This window comes from Camelina sativa, chromosome 14 (genome assembly GCF_030686135.1).
Source record: "Camelina sativa cultivar CO46 ecotype springtype chromosome 14, ASM3068613v1".
Lineage (NCBI taxonomy): Eukaryota > Viridiplantae > Streptophyta > Magnoliopsida > Brassicales > Brassicaceae > Camelina > Camelina sativa.
This window is the reverse complement of record NC_141893.1, coordinates 15,403,787-15,422,980: the sequence shown is the minus strand read 5'-3', so window position 1 is coordinate 15,422,980 and position 19,194 is coordinate 15,403,787. Positions and strand designations below refer to the sequence as shown.

General features: G+C 36.4%; 4 protein-coding genes, 1 long non-coding RNA gene and 1 other non-coding gene across 7 annotated transcripts; 3 read left to right on the top strand and 3 right to left on the bottom strand.

Moving 5' to 3' along the window:
* Positions 1-3,894: 3,894 nt before the first annotated feature.
* On the bottom strand, positions 3,895-5,193 carry LOC147928255 (uncharacterized). Its single transcript, XM_087486077.1, has 4 exons — positions 4,901-5,193; positions 4,620-4,813; positions 4,396-4,562; positions 3,895-3,957 (listed from the first exon to the last, which is right to left on the bottom strand). The coding sequence occupies exons 1-4, from the start codon at positions 5,191-5,193 to the stop codon at positions 3,895-3,897; spliced, it is 717 nt and encodes a 238-aa protein (XP_087342203.1).
* Positions 5,194-6,916: 1,723 nt separating this feature from the next.
* Positions 6,917-7,415, top strand: LOC109128809 (uncharacterized). Its single transcript, XM_019235849.2, has one exon. The coding sequence runs from the start codon at positions 7,014-7,016 to the stop codon at positions 7,230-7,232; it is 219 nt and encodes a 72-aa protein (XP_019091394.1). The 5' UTR covers positions 6,917-7,013; the 3' UTR covers positions 7,233-7,415.
* A 1,196-nt stretch (positions 7,416-8,611) lies between these two features.
* LOC147928254 (U5 spliceosomal RNA) lies at positions 8,612-8,727 on the bottom strand. Its single transcript, XR_015581234.1, has one exon. It is a non-coding gene; the product is annotated as a U5 spliceosomal RNA (small nuclear RNA).
* A 771-nt stretch (positions 8,728-9,498) lies between these two features.
* On the top strand, positions 9,499-10,495 carry LOC104741747 (photosystem I reaction center subunit III, chloroplastic). Its single transcript, XM_010462660.3, has 2 exons — positions 9,499-9,908; positions 10,045-10,495. Exons 1-2 carry the CDS (start codon positions 9,562-9,564, stop codon positions 10,352-10,354), a joined length of 657 nt encoding a protein of 218 aa, XP_010460962.1. The 5' UTR covers positions 9,499-9,561; the 3' UTR covers positions 10,355-10,495.
* Positions 10,496-10,875: 380 nt separating this feature from the next.
* Positions 10,876-12,944, top strand: LOC104741746 (uncharacterized). Of its 2 annotated transcripts, none has more exons than XR_015580679.1 (5): positions 10,876-11,329; positions 11,507-11,661; positions 11,814-11,875; positions 12,085-12,186; positions 12,810-12,944. It is a non-coding gene; the product is annotated as an uncharacterized LOC104741746 (long non-coding RNA). The 2 variants fall into 2 exon arrangements; XR_760367.3 differs by having other exon boundaries at positions 10,883-11,329; positions 11,817-11,875.
* Positions 12,945-13,327: 383 nt separating this feature from the next.
* On the bottom strand, positions 13,328-15,050 carry LOC104741744 (LOB domain-containing protein 4). Its single transcript, XM_010462658.3, has 2 exons — positions 14,506-15,050; positions 13,328-14,037 (listed from the first exon to the last, which is right to left on the bottom strand). Exons 1-2 carry the CDS (start codon positions 14,680-14,682, stop codon positions 13,696-13,698), a joined length of 519 nt encoding a protein of 172 aa, XP_010460960.1. The 5' UTR covers positions 14,683-15,050; the 3' UTR covers positions 13,328-13,695.
* Between the last annotated feature and the right edge of the window lie 4,144 nt (positions 15,051-19,194).

Genomic DNA, 19,194 nt, shown 5'->3' with positions numbered 1-19,194 from the left:
CGAGAGGGAGAAACAACAGATCAAGAAGCTTGAATCTTCTCTTAGCGAAATTAAAATTCAATTGATTTGTTGTATATGCATACTTTTATAAAATTAAATTTAAATTAGAAGATTTATACATGTAATTTTTTTATAAATAACGGAGAGTTAATATATTTGTTTAATTGTTTTAATCTTAAAATAAATTAATATTGTTGTAAACTAGGGAGTTTAGGGATAAATCTCTTGTGTATTCTTATTGATTAAACTCGAGGTTACATGCATATATATAATAGAGTACAAAGGCCTAAGCTAAACCGACATAAGATTAAGGTGTTGCCGAGAAGGCTTCGGCCGATGGGCCGATGGGCCGAAGGTGCACGGGCCGAGAGACCGAGTACTCATGGACTGTATATGGGCCGGTCTATGAAGTCCACTAAGTGTTTTACAACACTTCCCCTTGGACGAGATGATCGTGCCTATGTTGGATGGGATCGACGCAATGTGCATAGGGGATGCTGCCTCATTAAAACCTTACCAGGAAAACCCAGTGGGACAAAACCTTGGTGAAGGAAAAAGAGTACATCACACATTGCTCCCCCTGTTCCAAACATCACTCCAAGTCCTTAAGCCTCCACATTCCAATCTGATGCTTGAGCTTCTTGAACGTTGTAGTCGGTAGCGATTTGGTGAAGAGATCGGCTGAGTTGTCGCATGACTGAACTTGCACTACTTGAACTTCTCCGGCCTTTTGTAGTTCATGTGTGAAGAAGAACTTTGGCAGTATGTGCTTCGTCCGATCTCCCTTGACGTAACCTTCTTTGAGCTGTGCAATGCAGGTTGTATTGTCCTCATAGATTACGGTTGCTTCCTTGTTGTCTTCCAATCCACTATATGTCCGAATATGCTGAGTCATGGACCGCAACCAAACACACTCACGGCTGGCTTCATGTATTGCTAGGATCTCTGCGTGATTTGATGATGTGGCTACAAGAGTTTGCTTCATAGAACGCCAAGAGATTGTAGTACCACCGTGTGTAAACACATAACCTGTTTGTGACTTACCATTGTGTGGATCAGATAGATAACCTGCATCAGCAAAACCAACTAAACCTTCTTTGTTATAGTTAGTATAATATAAACCAAAGTTTGTCGTTCCTTGTAGGTAACGCAGAACATGTTTAATACCGTTCCAGTGCCTTATAGTCGGACAAGAACTATATCTTGCTAGGAGGTTCACGGCAAAACATATGTCTGGTCTAGTGTGGCTAGCCAAGAACATTAACGCTCCTATAGCACTGAGGTAAGGCACTTCAGGACCAAGAACTTCTTCATTGTCCTTTTTAGGAGCAAATGGATCTTTATCCACTTCAGTACTTCTCACAACCATTGGGCTAGTCAATGAGTGAGCTTGCTCCATTTTAAACCTCTTGAGTATCTTTTCTGTATATGCCTTTTGATGCACAAGGATACCATTGTTTCTGTACTCAAGCTGCAATCCCAAACAGAATTTTGTCTTGCCTAGGTCTTTCATCTCAAATTCTTTCTTGAGGTATTCTATAGTTTGGGCGATTTCCCCAGAGGTCCCAAGGATGTTTAAATCATCCACATAGACTGCTATTATCACAAATCCTTTGTTTGCAAACTTCTTTATAAATATACATGGACTGATTGGGTCATTCTTATAGCCTTTCTTAGCTAAACACTCACTTAGTCGGTTATACCACATTCGACCACTCTGTTTCAGTCCATAAAGCGATTTGTCTAGCCTTATGCAGTACTGTTCTCGAGAACCACTCTTATCTTTGAGTTCAATACCCTCTGGTAATCTCATATAGATTTCATTATCCAGTGGACCATATAAGTATGCAGTTACAACATCCATTAACCGCAAAATCCAGTTTTTCTCTTACAGCCAGACTTATTAGATACCTAAAAGTCGTTGCATCCATCACAGGGGAGTATGTCTCCTCATAATCTATGCCTGGTCTTTGAGAGAATCATTGTGCTACAAGCCGTGCTTTATATCTCACTATCTCATTCTTCTCATTTCTCTTTCTTACAAAGACCCACTTATGTCCAACTGGTTTAATTTCAGGTGTTGTCCTTAAGATCGGACCAAACACACTTCTCTTCTTCAAAGAGTTTAACTCCACATCAATAGCTTCTTTCCATTTAAGCCAATCTTTGCTTTGAGTGCACTCTAATATAGATGTGGGTTCTAGATCCTCATTTATCTCAAGTGCTACCTTGTATGCAAATATATCATCAATGTCGACATCTTTACGGTTCCATTTAATTCCAGACATTATATAATTGATTGATATCTCATTATTATCAATACCTTCAGGACCTTGAGGTTCAGCGTCCTGAACCCCATTCGGCTCCTTAGGATTTGCCGCGGCTATGTCTGCATTTTCTGTAATTCCCTGAACCTCGGTCTGTTTTGCACCTTTAGACTTCCGAGGGTTCTTATCTTTGGAACCTAATGGTCTACCTCGTTTCAAACGGGCTTTAGACTCTGTAGCAACTTGATTATTGTGTTCTTTCTGAACATCAATACGTACTGGTGCATTGCAAGCTGGTATGTACGATTTTGTTACTCTATTTGGGTCAGCAAAGGAATCTGGCAATTGATTAGCTAGCTTCTGTAGATGTATAATCTTTTGAACCTCTGCATTACATGCTAGAGTTCGAGGATCTTGCCAATTTAAGGATGTTTGATTCCATGTTAATTCCTTGACCAGCTTGATAGTCTCACCACCTAATATAAGGAATTCGGACTCAACGAATTGACAGTCCGCGTATCTGGCCATAAATAAATCTCCTGTGGTTGGCTCAAGATACTTTATAATGGTGGGAGACTCATATCCAACATATATTCTCATCCTCCTCTGAGGTCCCATCTTAGTTCTCTGTGGTGGAGCAATAGGTACATAGACGGCACAACCGAATGTTTTGAGATGGGATATGTCTGGCTCTTGACCCGTTAATAGTTGGGATGGTGAATATTTGTGTTCACTAGATGGCCTGATGCGTATGAGCTCTGCTGCATGTAATATTGTGTGTCCCCAAGCCGACACAGGGAGCTTCGATCTTATTAACAATGGTCGAGCTATCAATTGTATTCGTTTAATGAAGGATTCAGCTAATCCATTTTGTGTATGGACATGTGCCACATGATGTTCCACACTCACTCCCATGGACATACAGAAATCATTAAACGCTTGGGATGTGAATTCACCAGCATTATCTAGACGTATAGTCTTAAGTGGAAAATCTGGAAAGTGTGCTCTTAGCCTTATAATCTGAGCCAACATTCTAGCAAATGCTAGGTTTCTTGTGGATAACAAGCAAACGTGTGACCATCTGGTTGATGCATCTATCATCACCATAAAATATCTAAATGTCCCACATGATGGGTGTATTGGTCCACATATATTACCTTGTATCCTTTCCAGAAAATGTAAAGTCTCTCTTGTGACTTTTACTGGTGATGGCCTTATAATAAGTTTCCCTTGTGCACATGCTACACAAGTGAGATGTTTAGGGATAACTTTTCTCTCTGTAAGGTTGTGCCCATTCGAACTCTTAATTAGTTTACGCATCATGTTCGAACCCGGATGGCCTAGCCGGTCATGCCATAGAGTGAACTGTTCATTGAACATTCTGTGCTTTGCCAAGTTAGCCTCTATCATGTTAATCTTAGCATGATATAAACCAGTGGCTAGTGCAGGTATAGTCTCTAGGACTTTCTTTTGTTCGTTTACAATTTCTGTCATGTATAGGAATTCTTTAGTTCCTTCACCCTTGGTTTCAACATGATAACCATTTAGTCTTATATCTTTAAAGCTCAATAAGTTTCTCTTAGAGCTGGGTGAGTATAAGGCATCACTTAGTTCAATATGTGTGCCTTTAGGCAACAATATGTGAGCCTGGCCGTAGCCCTCTATCAAGTTTGCTATACCCGCAATTGTACTAACATTGGCATTTTTCATGGTGAGGTTTATAAAATATCTTTTATCTTTTAGTATAGTGTGGCTGGATCCACTATCCACCACTAACTCACTCATATCCTCAGTCATTTCTATATAAAACAATTTTTTGTTTTTTAATTTAATAAGGCAATAAAATAAAATCCTTGAATTTAAATCAAATCAATTATCCAATACATAGAAATAAATTAAAGCATAGAATTAAACCAAAATAAAACCGAAAATTTCATTCATCATTTTTAAAGCAATCGGAAGTCTCTAGGGAGTCATCATTCTCATGATCGATGTCTCCTTCATCATCGAGATGCACATGGTTGGCTTCTGGATTCTTTTTCAAGATCTCTTGATATGCATCAATAAGATGTTTGGGAGTCCTACAGTTCTTTGCCCAGTGGTTTGACATACCACATCGGTGACAAACCGATTTTGCCTTGGTTTGTGGCTTTAAGGACCCACGGCCCTTGCCACCACGTCCGCGGCCGGGTTGGCCTCCTCGACCACCACGTCCTCTGCCACCACGGCCACGACCGTAGTGTCTTTCTTTGTGGACGTAGTTGGTCTCTTTAGGCTCTTTAAGCTCCTTAGGCTCTGCAACACTTTTCTTTCCCAAATCAACTTTGTGTGCTTCTGGTAATGGGGTTGTACCAGGAGGTCTCATAGCACTATTCATCAACAACAGTTCATTGTTCTGCTCAGCTAGCAGTAAACACTCATTGAGTTCGCCATAGTCAGCAAATTTCGTTTGCCGGTATTGTTGCTGAAGGACAATATTATTAGGGCTAAAGGTAGACAACGTCTTATCCAGTAGCTCCTTCTCTGTCACTACAATACCACACAACCTAAGGACTGAGACAATCCTAAAAAGCTCAGAGTTATAATCGTCCACGGATTTGTAATCCTGGATCGTTAGGTGCTTCCAATCGTACTCGACCTTTGGTAGGAGCACCGTCTTTTGGTGTCCATATCTGCGTTTAAGCGCTGTCCAAAGGGCGAGAGGATCCTCTATGAATAGGTACTGATTCTTGAGACTCTCAGCAATGTGATGATGCATGTGCTGGATACACTTATTCTTTTGCTTGTCCATGCATACGGAACCTTCTTCGATGCACTCGAACAAGTCCTTTGACTTCAGATTGATCTTGGTGTTCATTGCCCATAGCAAGTAGTTGTCACCAGAAGCATTCAGGATAGCATAGTCTAGGCTCTTAAGGCTTGCCATCTGTATAAAACAGAAATAGACATCCGAATGTTAGCATGCGATATTTAAGATCGAACCATGCACTCAATCAATAGGTCATGCGGTATTTGAGACCGAACCATGCCTTAGGCCATGCGGTATTTGAGACCGAAACATGCCTTGCCACTTATGGTTTTATGGTTTAAATTCATGCATGCAAAACAACAAAAGCAAATAGACTAATGCATGCAACAATTTTCTAGATAGGATTTCCTTTTTCTTAAGTTTTCCTATTCAGTCTAGGATTTTAGTAAATACTGTTTTAATCTTTTTAGATAACTACTAAATTAATTTAGAAGTTTATCTTAATTATGTTTTAATTCCAATTTCATTGTTTTAGTTTTATAGAATTTTAACATAACTTTTAATATCAATCGGATTTAATCCTAGAACACAAAAACTAATTCATGAAGCCGATTAAACATCATTAAGCAAATTTCGATTTTAATTATGATGCATGAACAAACCAAGTTTTAAATCTCCTAGAACAGTTTGATCAATTTCTATCTTATGATTCTAACAATACAGTTCTAGGTTCTTATGCAACATAACAATTCAAGCAACTCTAAACAATCAATTCAGATTTTAAGCTTGACAAAGTTTTGGTGCAATTTCAAACAATCTAACAACCTAACAACCGATTTTAAGTTTTAGGATTTAAGGAATTTAAACTTTGTTAGATTGTGTACTTGGATGTTTTAGGGTTCATTAGTTTTTAAGGTTCAAATTCGATTATAGGGTTTTGAGGAGGTTTCGAATTTTGTTTACCTTAACACCAATAGGGTCTGACCGGTTTTGATCTGGGAGCTAAAGACCTCAGATATCTCACGAACCTTGAACCTTGAACAGCTTCCACGAACCTCCTTGTATCGCTTGCACTCGAACTCACCCTCGATCCGCGAATCACGAACCTCGATCAGGTTTTGTATGTAACTTGATCACGAGCTAAGAGATGCTCGTGAATCACCAAAAGAACTTCGAGACAAAGAGGTAAGTCTCGGAGGAGAGGAAGAACAAGAGGCGGTTTAGGGTTTTGGAAGAGAAAGATGAAATCGGCGGCTGCCTTAGGGTTTTAGGGTTTTAGGTGGTTGGAGGCTATCGTGCTGATAACGTGTAGTAAACTAGAGAGTTTAGTGATAAATCTCTTGTGTATTCTTATTGATTAAACTCGAGGTTACATGCATATATATATAATAGAGTACAAAGGCCTAAGCTAAACCGACATAAGATTAAAGTGTTGCCGAGAAGGCTTCGGCCGATGGGCCGATGAGCCGAAGGTGCACGGGCCGAGAGACCGAATACTCATGGACTATATATGGGCCGGTCTATGAAGTCCACTAAGTGTTTTACAACAAATATTAAAAGTGGCACTATGATGTGTCAACCTTTGTCCGTTGTAGAGTTCCCTTAAACTAGTATATTTATAGGATGATCCTAAGTTGATTATCTAATAATATCACAACATAATAAAGCATGTATCTACTTGGGATTTATTTTGTTAATCTTAAGTTCAAAGTTGCTCATGAATAATCCTTTCGCGTTCAGTGAAAAAATTAATCGTACTTTATATTAAAATTAAACAAAACACTATAGAAGAAAACATATTACACAGGGACCACAAAAAAATGACCGTTGAGATCTAAACGTTAAGCTTTACAAGACATAAACGTTGCGGACAGAATCAGATCCTTCCAGAGCCTCCCACATATAAATGCATGTACAAGAAGTAGAATCAAAGCAATACCAAGAGTTCCAAGAAACAAAAACAATCAGAAAAAATATTTAAAACTAGAGATCTCAAGATGGGTTTGGTGGTGATCATATCTCTTCCTCTAATTTTCTTTTGTCTTTTACTTGGATTCGGCTGCTACTTCCTAGGCAAATCTCGTGGCCGGCGTGAGATCCGTACAAATCCACAAGTGTATGGAGCTCCTGCTCCACCTCCAGGCGCAATAGCCGTATCCTCCTCTCCGCCCTTGTCTCCTCATCACGCCAAGCCCGACAACTCTCACAACGTCTAATACTTTTTTTTATTAAATTGTTCGTCTCTATTGCTTTTTTTTTGTTGGATTCAATGTAATCTCTTTCTGTAATTTGTGTATTTTTACTTTATCTCTTTGGTGTAAATAATAAAGAAAGCCTAGTATGGTTCCTAATAATTTGATTTGAACATGAATTTAATAAGAAACCGGTCAATTTCTGTATGGGAACTTCATGTTTTACAGTTCATTGGTTAACCTGAATTGTGATATGTTTACCAGAAAAAAAGAAAAATAAATATGAATTTTGATAATGTGATTTCGAATTCTGGAAGTAGAAGAAGGTTATGCAGATTTCTTAATATGTTTTTCTTGTAACATTGAATTGACTTGAACCAGAGATATTGTGGTGGGACATTTTGAAACATCTTGAAGAGAAAAATTGTGAGAATTTCTTTTTGCAATTAGCATTGGTTGGTGTAAGTGTGCTAAGGATCCTAGATTGAATTTTTTTCTATATCTGTATCTGAGTAATTTTGTTCAACGTAAGTGTGAAGTGGATTCAGAGCTAACAAGTACAGAAAGATAAAGTTATGTTTGTCTTCAGTCTAAAAGCAGCTGAGCCTTGTTTAGAACTTAGAAGTTAGTGCCTTAGTGGTGTGTGTCACTAGAGAGGATGTTCAGAAGCGTTTTCTCTTCATTATTGAAGGTCTCTGACTTTACCATTAAGGATCAACCGTTATATAAATCTTGAGATAATTGCTTTCAAGTTTCATAGTTACGAGTTTGGTTAAGATTGAGATGAAAACATCTGCACTGAGAAGTAGGTCTCTAAGTTACTGAGAGAATAACTCCTCCTAGTTATAGTTAGTCTATGTAGTTGATTCCGTAGTTAACATGTTAAAATCCATAGCTCTGTAACCAAAGCATGGATTTGACCTCTTTGATTCTGCATCTTTTGACTCTGCAGCTGCACTTCGAGTGGTATCATATTTATCTTTACCTTATTCCGCATTGAACGCCTTCTCCATAGTTCCAACTCCTCTTAGAGACTCCGTGTATGACTACGTCGCAAAGCATTGGTATGACTGGTTTGTAAAAGCTGAGGATTGTTGCTTAGGTTCTGAAAGATTGAGAGCTGTTGGAGGAGCGGTTTATATATTGATTGAGATAAACTCATTGATCGGAGCTAATGACGACCCTTTGAACGAAGCTGATGAGACTGTAGCTAGAGGTAATTGTCCAAGACTCAAAGCTTATAAGGTTTGTGAACAGAGTAATCACAAAGGACTAAGATAAGCAAATTCAGCATAACCTTTCGTTGGTACTTGTTATATAACTACTTAGTTAGTGTACCAGTACTAATTCAGTAGTGATAGCTCTCATTTTTGAGAGACTTAATTCAGACTATATACTGTTGGGTCTACCGTAAGGCAGAACCCTCCAAAAATAGGCGTATGCCACTTAACGTGGAGAGCACACGGTATTCTTTAGTAAAAGGCGAAAGAATAGTTCGCTTTGGGCTCACCACATGGATGCGTGGTTTGTAGCTGAGGAGAGTGAAGTTAATTTATATTGACGTTACTACTGTCAAACCTTCTCAGTCTTCCGATGTGGGATACGCGTGAAGCTCATGCTAAGAGGCTTTCGTGGTTTCGTCCCCTTTTGGGTATTAAAGGCCCAATATGTACTAATTTGAATTCAACCCGTGTTTTCATTTCCTTGGGTACAATAAATAATTTATAAGAATTACAGGAATATATTAATTGAAAAATACACCTTGGTTCAGTTGAACATTTACAGATCAACTTCATTCTTTGGACTTTGATTTTGGTTCTTACATTTTACAAACGTGAATGCTTTTAGCAAAAAAAAAAAAAAAAAAAAAAATCACTAGCCCATCTGATTATGTATGTGGTTGTCCAATAGAGTTTCCAGACTTTGCAGTGTTAAAAACCAGAATTATAAGACTACATATCCTTTTTATTTAGTCTACATGATGTTAGGATATGTATTTGATTGGTTTTGTGCAACAGGTATACAAAATATATAATTATGTATAGTATTTAAAAATAAAAGATAAGTCGTGTGTAGTCCACATTAGCCTAGTCCACATATCTCTAAAGAATCAAATGACAAAACTTACACAAATCCGCGGGCAAAATCTCTTATCCAGTGACATGTTACTTTCCAACCAATTACAAAACGCCATATCATCACCACAAGACCTCTTCTCTTATCTTCCTCTTCCTCCACTAATCTCCCCAAGAATCTAAAGCTCCTCCCATAAGGTCCTCTCTTCTCCATCCACACTTCCCCTAGACTCAAGAACAAACCCCTCCTAGTAGTATCCGAAGAACTCGAAAGCGCGATGTCGCTCACGATCCCGACGAATCTCGTTCTCAACCCGAGATCTAACAAATCTCTCACTCAATCCGTACCTAAATCATCCGCAAGATTCGTCTGCTCCGATGACAAATCGACACCACAATCCATGAAAGCGTTCTCCGCGGCCGTCGCCCTCTCTTCCATCCTCCTCTCAGCTCCCATGCCAGCTGTTGCTGACATCTCAGGTCTGACTCCTTGCAAGGACTCCAAACAGTTCGCTAAGAGGGAGAAGCAACAGGTCAAGAAGCTTGAATCTTCTCTCAAGCTTTACGCTCCTGAGAGTGCTCCTGCTCTTGCTCTCAACGCTCAGATCGAGAAAACCAAACGCAGGTTCGTCGTACTCTTTCTTGAAACAGAGCTTTTTTGTTTCCTCTGTTCTTGTTTTTCTAGTGTTAGTTAGTATGATAACTGTTGGATTGTTTTGGAATGATAAGCTAAAGAGAAATGTTTGGTTTGGTTTGGTTAGGTTTGACAACTACGGGAAGTACGGACTGTTGTGCGGGTCAGATGGTTTACCGCATTTGATAGTGAACGGAGACCAGAGGCATTGGGGAGAGTTCATTACTCCAGGGATTCTGTTCCTTTACATTGCAGGATGGATCGGGTGGGTTGGAAGAAGCTACTTGAGAGCTATTAGTGGCGAGAAGAAACCAGCGATGAAAGAGATCATCATCGATGTTCCTTTGGCTAGTCGGATCGTCTTCCGTGGTTTCATTTGGCCCGTTGCTGCCTACAGAGAGTTCATTAATGGCGATCTCATTGCTAAGGATGTTTAAGAAGAACTTTGATTTCTGCTTTTGTTTACTCTCTATCTCTAATCTCTCTATGGTTTCCATTGTAACTATTGTTTAAACAATGCTTTGTCGAAAACTATTGAAATTTGGATTGCGCATTTAGAATGAACCATGGTTAAAATCTTTGCTCTGTGAAGCTCACCGTAACGCATAAGTGCATCTCCACCTCCGGTTTATCGGAGTTGACAAGAGGCCTTAGTCGTATTGGTACATGAGTCTTTGATGAGGCAAAGACTCATGTGAATGTGAATGTGAAGAGTATTATCATATTATGTATTGATGTGCGATTCTATCAGGCAAAGAAGAACAAATGGGTCATAAGAAATTAGTGACTTACATGAAGGTGATGCGCGTGGAGTACATGTGCCGTAGAAATTAGCCGATTTTTTCGTCGTCTAATTAACAAGATAGTGCTAAGAGCTACGAACTAAGTGTTAAGGAGCTAAGTGCTAAGGTTCTCCCCAACGTGGGGTTTTAAAGGAAAAGAGATAAAAAAATCAATCAGAAAATGGAAAAAAACTGAAGAGCTCCTCTTATACAGTAACCTCAATTTCACATAAGAGATTGTGACGTGTCGCTAAATCGTTGGCTCCATTTAATGCAGAGCAATTTTTTTAGCCCGATTGTGTTCTTTTTCTTTCTCTCCCTCTCTCTCTCTTTGTCGCGAATCTCTCAATCAGATGAGATGGGATCGGTTGGAATCATAGGAGATTGGAATCGGAGGAGGAGATTGAATCGATTCTCAACGCAACATCATAAGCGTCAATTGGTGTTGTTGCCGCTAAGTCTCCTTGGAAAACAACCGCTTCTCCTCCTGAGATTGTTAATGCTCCTGTAATGGGAGCTGATTCCTGGCCTGCGCTCGCCGACGCCGCTCAACAGCCTCGTCATAAGAATCCTCCGCCTCCTGCCCCGCCGTCTAAAACCATTTCGGCCTCTACCCCAACACCTGCTCAGGTTCGTTTTTTGTTAATGTTGTTGGGCTGCGGTTTAATTTTGAGCATTGTACTTTCGTAGAGCTGAAAGGTATCTGATTCTTGTTCTCTTGCTCAATTCTTCAATCTGATATTCACCAATCAAAACCTATTTTGCGTGAATTGGATTTTTTTTTTCGTCTTTTTTTTGAGTTGACAGAAGAAGGCAGATGCGTCTTCCTCCGAGATAGCTCCGATACCAACTAGGGTTTGGCAACCAGGTGCTGATACGCTCGAAGATGGAGAGGAACTTTAGAGTGACCCTTCTGCTTATAATTCTCTTCATGGGTTCCATGTTGGTTGTCCCTGTTTGAGGTAATTTCATAATGAAACTACTATACTACAACATGGCATGTCTTGCATGTATGATTCTGTTAACTATTTTTTCCATACATGTGTATCTGGCTATCACCTTACAAATGATTTGGTTAGTTATCTCGATTTGGATTTTGCTTGTGTGATCTTAGCAGGTATATATTTTGTGATGATTTCTTTGGTGAAGAGTCCATATCTTATGAAATCTTTGCAGGTATATTATAATCTATCTCCTTTTTGCTATGTGCATATTTTTTAGCTGTTTAAAAGCACATCAGTATATCTTGTAGGAATCCTCGCAACATAATTAAGTTAGTTGTTACACATTTGATATGGTGTTGAGCACCATTTAAGAAACTCCTTCTACTTTACGATTGATATGATAACAACTTTTGTAAATATTCTGAACTTTCCATGGTACAGGTCCATTTTCTGTCATTGATGAGCACTTCAATCCTGTTCTTTCAAACTGTTTTTGATGCTATCGGCCTGATGCTTATGATTCGCATAATACACAACCACCAGGTATTGACACTAACCCAATTACTAGTTTACTTGTGTTTTGGTTAATTTCTTGGAATCAGGGTAATCTTTTCAGCTTCAACTCCATATTGAGATGGGAACTGCTTAGACTGTAGTTAATAGCTCTTGTAATCAGAAAATGTCAAATCTTTCCTGTTTTTATAGTCTCTAGGAATCAGAAAATGTCGAATCTTTTGTGTTTGATAGCTCTTGGAATCAGAAAGTGTATAATAATTCGTGTTTGATAGCTCTTGGAATCAGAAAGTGTATAATAATTCGTGTTTGATAGCTCTTGGAATCAGAAAATGTTGGGATCGTTCATGTTTTTTATCTGTAAAAGTTTGGTTATTTAGATATGTAGTTATCTTCTAATGTGATGTTGCAAAGTGCACATTTTATGAAGATGGGGATTTGATGATAACTAGCCTCTCTGGATGTATGGTCTGGTTTGGTTAGAACTTAGAATCGGTGTTTTCGTTTACGCAAACTGTCTGATTAGGATAGTTTCACATGGAAGAAAAATGGTTTGCTGCTGCTTTTTTTTTTAATGCTCATATGTTTAAATAAATAGTTCATGAGGAAATTCTCTTTTTGATTCAATGGTGTGTGGCTTTTGAATTGTGCAGATAATGCAAACCAAGATAGGCTAAGCTGCTTCTAATGGTTATCCTGAAAATTGATCGGATATTGTTTTGTTTTGGACAACTTTGGCATGTTTTCATTTTTGTTTCAAGGCAGACTGCATTTCTTTGTTTTACACATTTTTTATGATGGAAACAGTTTTCATAATGGAAAAATTTTAATTTCAAAAAACTATATTTTCAAAAATAAGAGACTCAAAATTATATCCCACCATTGGATGGGATAATTTTAATTAGGAGATCAAGGTTCTTATTTTTTAAACACTACATAATATATTCATTAAAAATTCAAATAATACATAAGAGCCTTAAAATTAAAACCCTCCAATGGGGATGCCCGAAGGAGCTAAGTGCTAAGTGCTAAGTGCTAAGTGTTAAATGCTAAGGTGTTAAATGCTAAGCTAGACTTAGCCAGCACGTATTAAACACGAGCATTAAACCATCAATAAGTTCATACACACTGACACACATTGTGAGCTCCTTAAATATAAAATCGTACTGTATATATGAAAGAGATAAATATATATTTCACAAATAACAAAATATACATTAGGTCAATAGCAAAGTTCTCTCCTCAGTTGAAATGATCATAATAACCCTTAGACGATCATGGTCCAAAGTCGTACACGGTACACGTACACCAAATCCCAAATACCCCCGAAATACAAAATTACAAATACTCATATATAATAATATAAACTTAGTAGTATTTTATATGTATCTATATATAGATCATGTTAATAATTTCACTCTGTTAGTCAAAACAGAGCATTTTCATTTCCTACCCCTACTTTAAATATATATAAATCCCGAAATTTCCAAAATAAAAGATTAGGAAATGTAGTAGCAAAAGGAGAGCTTTTTGTGTTGACTAGCAAGACCACATAGACTCTCCCAAACTGGCCTCATCCACAATGTCCATATGGTTAAACATGCCCTTGTTGTCCTGTGGACTCACTTGCTTGGACGACGGTGAGCCGCTGCTACTCGGGCTATCCGGGCACAGTCCATGGCCCTGGAAATTAGTAGAATGACGCACACGTAGGTGCACCACCTCAGCTTGAGCTAGAGCTAGCTGAGCTTGCAACACATCGATTTGTTGCTGGAGGGAAGAAATTGCTCCTACGCAACCGTAAACCGGATCCCTCACTCTTGCATTAGCCTCGTAAACCATGCTGCTCACTGCATCTCCGCGCTGGTGGATCGGTAACTCCTGTTGAGTTTCAAAACATTCTTGTCAGAAATTTAAACCAACCAATCTCGCAAGAGTATCCATCTCAAAAGTAGATTATAAAGTAGCTAGCTAAGAAAAATGTTAGATCATACTATCATTTTACACTATTTTAACAAAAAGTTAAAGTGGTTAAAATACTTCATCAGCTAACAGAAGTGGTTGAAATTTACATCAGCTAACAATTGTATATGGCACTAAACATTTTCTTAAACTCTTAAAATGCATATATAAACAATTAAGTCTTTAAAATCCCTCAATTAGTTTTAAATTATAATATAAAATGGGTCGGGCCATGTGGTAGTTGTCAATAAAAAGTTATGGAAATGATATAGTAATGTCTCATCTAACATAAGAAACAAGAAAATTATTCCTAATTAACCTAACCCAAAACATGATTAACCACGTTTTTAATTAATTATTGTTAGGAGGAGAAGAAGAAGTAGAAACCTGAAGCATCTTGTTGACGTTGCTAGCACCGAACACTCTATGAACATTAGCAAACTTCTGAGGCTCATCCGCCGGGAAATACGGCGAGAAAACACAATCTTGAGCGCAACGCCGCCGCAAAAGCTTGCAAGCCGCACACGGTGACGCCGCTCCTTGCTTCCGGCTACTTTCTTTCATCACTCGCTGCTACGCTCCTCGTGTGTTTTGGATTGTGAAAGTTTTTTTTCCTATGGACCGTTGGATTGAAAAACTCAATCGTCAAATCAGAGAAAAAGCTGTGTGGGGGAACTGGGTAGAGGGTCTAGGGTGAAGTGTGATGGATCTGTGGAGATTTATAGAGTGAGTAAAACTGAATTAACTTTTTTTTTCATAAAATAAAAAAAAATACAAAATGATTTAAGACAAGAAAAATAAAAAAAAAAAGTCAGCACATCTGAGAGTGGGACCTAGAGATTTGGAAAACACAAGTTCAATTTTTTTTTTCTGGTCCTAGTTAATAAGCTAATTAACATCACGTGACACGACCACTTTTTTGTTCTTCTTTTGGCGCCAAATACTATTTGTTTTATTCTCTATTCTCATTGGTCTTTAATTTTACCAAATTACAAACCGAAAATAAATTACAAATGAGATATAAGGAATATTGATCAGTTTTTTTTTCATGGCAATTGGTTTAGAATTGAGAACTTCAATTTTGGAGTTCTTTCTATAGACATAGACCTATATATATTTATATATAGATAGTAACTTTTTCTTACTTCTCTGTGTTTATTCTGGTTATGTTTTTTTGTAGAGAGCTACTAGCTAAAGGAGGTTTTTCTCTTTGGAATGTTGTAACATCTCTTTTATATAAAAATGTGTATATAATATATGTATAGGATAAGGAAATTTATGGCCTCGTGCTTGTGCATGTAATCATTGTTTCTTATTTCTTTTGTGTATTGAGATTCTCACAACTTTCTACGTGGTCCCTGGATTTTGCATAGGAAGGGAATATTTATATAAATTAGAATAAGCTTTTTATTAACAGTTAAAAACTTGATTTTCCATTGCTTAAATATATAAAAGAAGGGTAAAACTGAGGAATTCTTAGAAGCAACTTAAACGAATTAGAGCAGAGATAATAAAATTTGGAAGTGATCAACGAAAAATATCAGTTTGATCACAACCCTTTTGTCAAAAATAATACAGTTCATGCATGTATTCACTGACAATACATCAGTATTCTTAAGAAAATGTCGGAAATATTTATTTTGATATTATAGATAAAAAGAAGGCAAAATATTGATACAGTATTCTAAAACATCAAAACGTATTTTTCCATACAAAGTGAAAATACTGAACACTTATTACTTATTAGGCTAGACGCTTTTATATTTTGATCATAAAAATTTAAAGCATGTTCCATTTCATAAGTGCCACATTTTTGTGTGCGTTCATACACATCCAAAATTATCAAGTAAATATGCCATAGATTATTGTGGTGTTTTTGGATATTATATGACTTGCGATGATTGTTATATATAGTACGAATATAAACTAAAATATTTCTTTTCTTTTTTTTGGACAAAACCTAAAATATTTCTAAATGCACAAATATTATGAACAAATTATATGTTAAATTCCATGTGCAAACTTTAACATAAAAAAAAATTCATTTTATATAAGAATTTTTTTTGAGTTGTCATTTCACATGTTCCCATATGAAGATTTTCTTATAAATATTTACAATTATTAAGATTATCCATACAATCTTTTTTTTCTAACTTGTAAACATTTTTTTTAACTGTTTATAAAAGGTCATAAATTATAAAAAGGAAAACAACCTTAAAATAAACACACAAAAATTATAATGGGGGCAACCATATGTCTCGTCATCCGCTAGTCAAAAAACAAAGTTGAAAGAAACATTACAGTGCACGCTATTATTTTCGTAGAAAAAGACAAAAATAAAGATAAACAAGAACTTTGAAAAGACGACGCCCACAGCTTTCGATATCAATTCCTATATATATATATAGCGTGAAAACGAAGAACGTTGAATTGTGGAGAACATTTCTATTTTCTCTGAGTATTAAATCTAAACTTTGTGTTTATCATTTCTGGTATTTAATAGAGCTATGTTATAAATATCGTTTTCTATTCGGAATTTGCTCTAGAGCATACTATAGTCACCGTGAACTTTTTTTTGCATTGGCGTCGATATATAGAAGACTCCAAAAATTTCATGTCAACAAGAAAGAAGAGAAAAAATCCAAAATGATTTTGGAAGAATTTAGAAAGATAATATTGTTTTATCTAGAAGGCAAAAAAGAGAACTCCACACTCGACAGTTTCCACTAGTGATAAGATTTGTATTTATATTATGGTGGAGTGTCTTTCCGACAAAACTTCAAACAGTCGACTCTTTCAATAACCACTTATGTAGCTTTTGCCCCTTTTCCATCATTCTTATTGGTCATCGACAAATTAAAGTTCACTAATGAATTTGATCAGTCTTTTTTGTATAATTTAAACATTTTAATCCATGCTTTATTATCACAGACGTATAGGAACAGTGACATGACCTAAAAGCTTGATTTACGTATTTTACTATTTCGTTAATTATAAGATGTAATGTTTTGGACCCGAATGTGTCGGTTTCAATGGATCTCTTCCTCTCCAATCCCAAATCTTTGATTTGTCTGTAATTGGAAAAAAATATAAATATGGCATCGGCAGGTAGCTAGCTACTCGTTTTCCTTGAAACTGTTATAAAATAATGATTTACTATTAACACCTTCCATATTGAACAATCTACAAATAGACAACATATGATTAAACATATATAGAATTATACGGATGATTTAATATGCAACGTACGTGACTTTTTTAGATTTCGAATCCACGAAATATTTTATTTTATAACCGTATTAAAAACTTTATGTTAACATTTTTTAATATTTTTGTGACAACCGTTGGGTTTAAGTATACTTAAGAAGATTATATGTATATGTCATATCATTACAAGGGGGTTCCTTGAATAAGTCATTTTTACGAAATCTCATGTACAAACAGCAAAACTGCTCATGCAATAGATAATTTGTACATACATCATCATGAGTGTTAATTATTACAACAGGTCAACTCTTGCTGTAATTATAGAAATCAGTGGTGGTTAATTTGTCAAGTTAAGAACGTCCTCTACAACAACCCTACTGATTACCTATTATTATTCTTTTTTTTTTTAGTAACCTCTCCCTGACTTAATGTTCCTTACTACTTTATTTTTTGTTTGGCTAAATTAATGTGCTCCTTTCTAATTCTAACTAAACCGTTTGTAAAATGAAATTCTTTTATAGTTTTAATCATCCCAAGAAGGTAGTTATACATATAAGTCAAAAAGCAACTCTCATGATCAAAGTATTCAGCATGAGACTGATCATTAGCTTCCCTTTAATCAATCAAATTAAATTTTATTACATCAAACAAAAAATTATTCAAATGAAATGGTTTCGTAAACCCTTCACGATATTTATTAATCATATATACTTCACCGTTTCGTTTTCTTAAAAATAAAAATCATTATACAATGTTCAGACTATATTTGTGTGTGTCAGAATATCTTACGGAATACATCTCTTGGTATTATATGTTTCAACTTTCAACACTTAGTTCCTCAAGGCAAGAGGTTGAAACAAAAAAAGAGAAAAGATACAAAAGAAGGAGAGAGCAGAAGACTGTTAATTGAAGTAGAGAAAGAGACTAGAGACGTTACTTTGACGGTTGAAAGAGCATGAAAAAGAAATAAAGCAATTTAAAAGAAAAGCCCTTTCGGTTGATGGAAATTTATATAAATAAATTTACAGAAATATGAAAAAAAAGAACTAGATTGGAAAGAATTGGTCATAGATTTTAAAATAGCAATTAATTAAGCAGAAGATCACTTCCATATCATTATGGTCCCTACTTCACAATGAAGTTTTCGTCGACAGCATTAACGTTCACAATTTATGTTATAAAATCTAACAAATAATATTTGGATATATAAATCTATAATCGTATTTGCTAATTTTTTTCTCTGTTCCTAATCAAACTAGTAACACTGTTTTCTTTTCTTCCTTTTCCTTCTAAATAGTATATTCAGTCACACCCTTATTCTTTTAGAAAAATAAAAAACAAGATTGACGGTCCAGTAATCATCAGTTAACTTGGTTATACTTTGGTGAGCAAAAGCCACAACTTGGACAAATTAGTGGATATCTTACATTTTATTTTATAACTTTTTAGTTTTGTATCGTCCCAGTCCCTTATCAATACAATCTACTACGATTATTGGTCAAACAAACTTGGGAGATATAACTGGCACAATCAAGAAAAAATGAACTGGCTAATTAACTACTAACTGGTAACAAAGATGCTAAAAGGATAAAAGAAGTCTCATATATGTGATTTAAATCCTACAGTATATTTAGTTTGTGATACCTCATTGCTCCTTCATGAACGAAAAATAAAGAAAATGTCATATAGATAGACTATCATGCTGGGATTTTTTTCGCTCATTCTTCACGTTTTTGGAGACTCCATATCTGCTATAGTTTCACTAAGTTCTGAAAGCAAAGTAGGGATGTTTGTAGCGTTATCTGACTATCACTACATGCATGTTCATCAAGTGCACGTACGTGAGATTGAGCCCCATACTTCACTTTC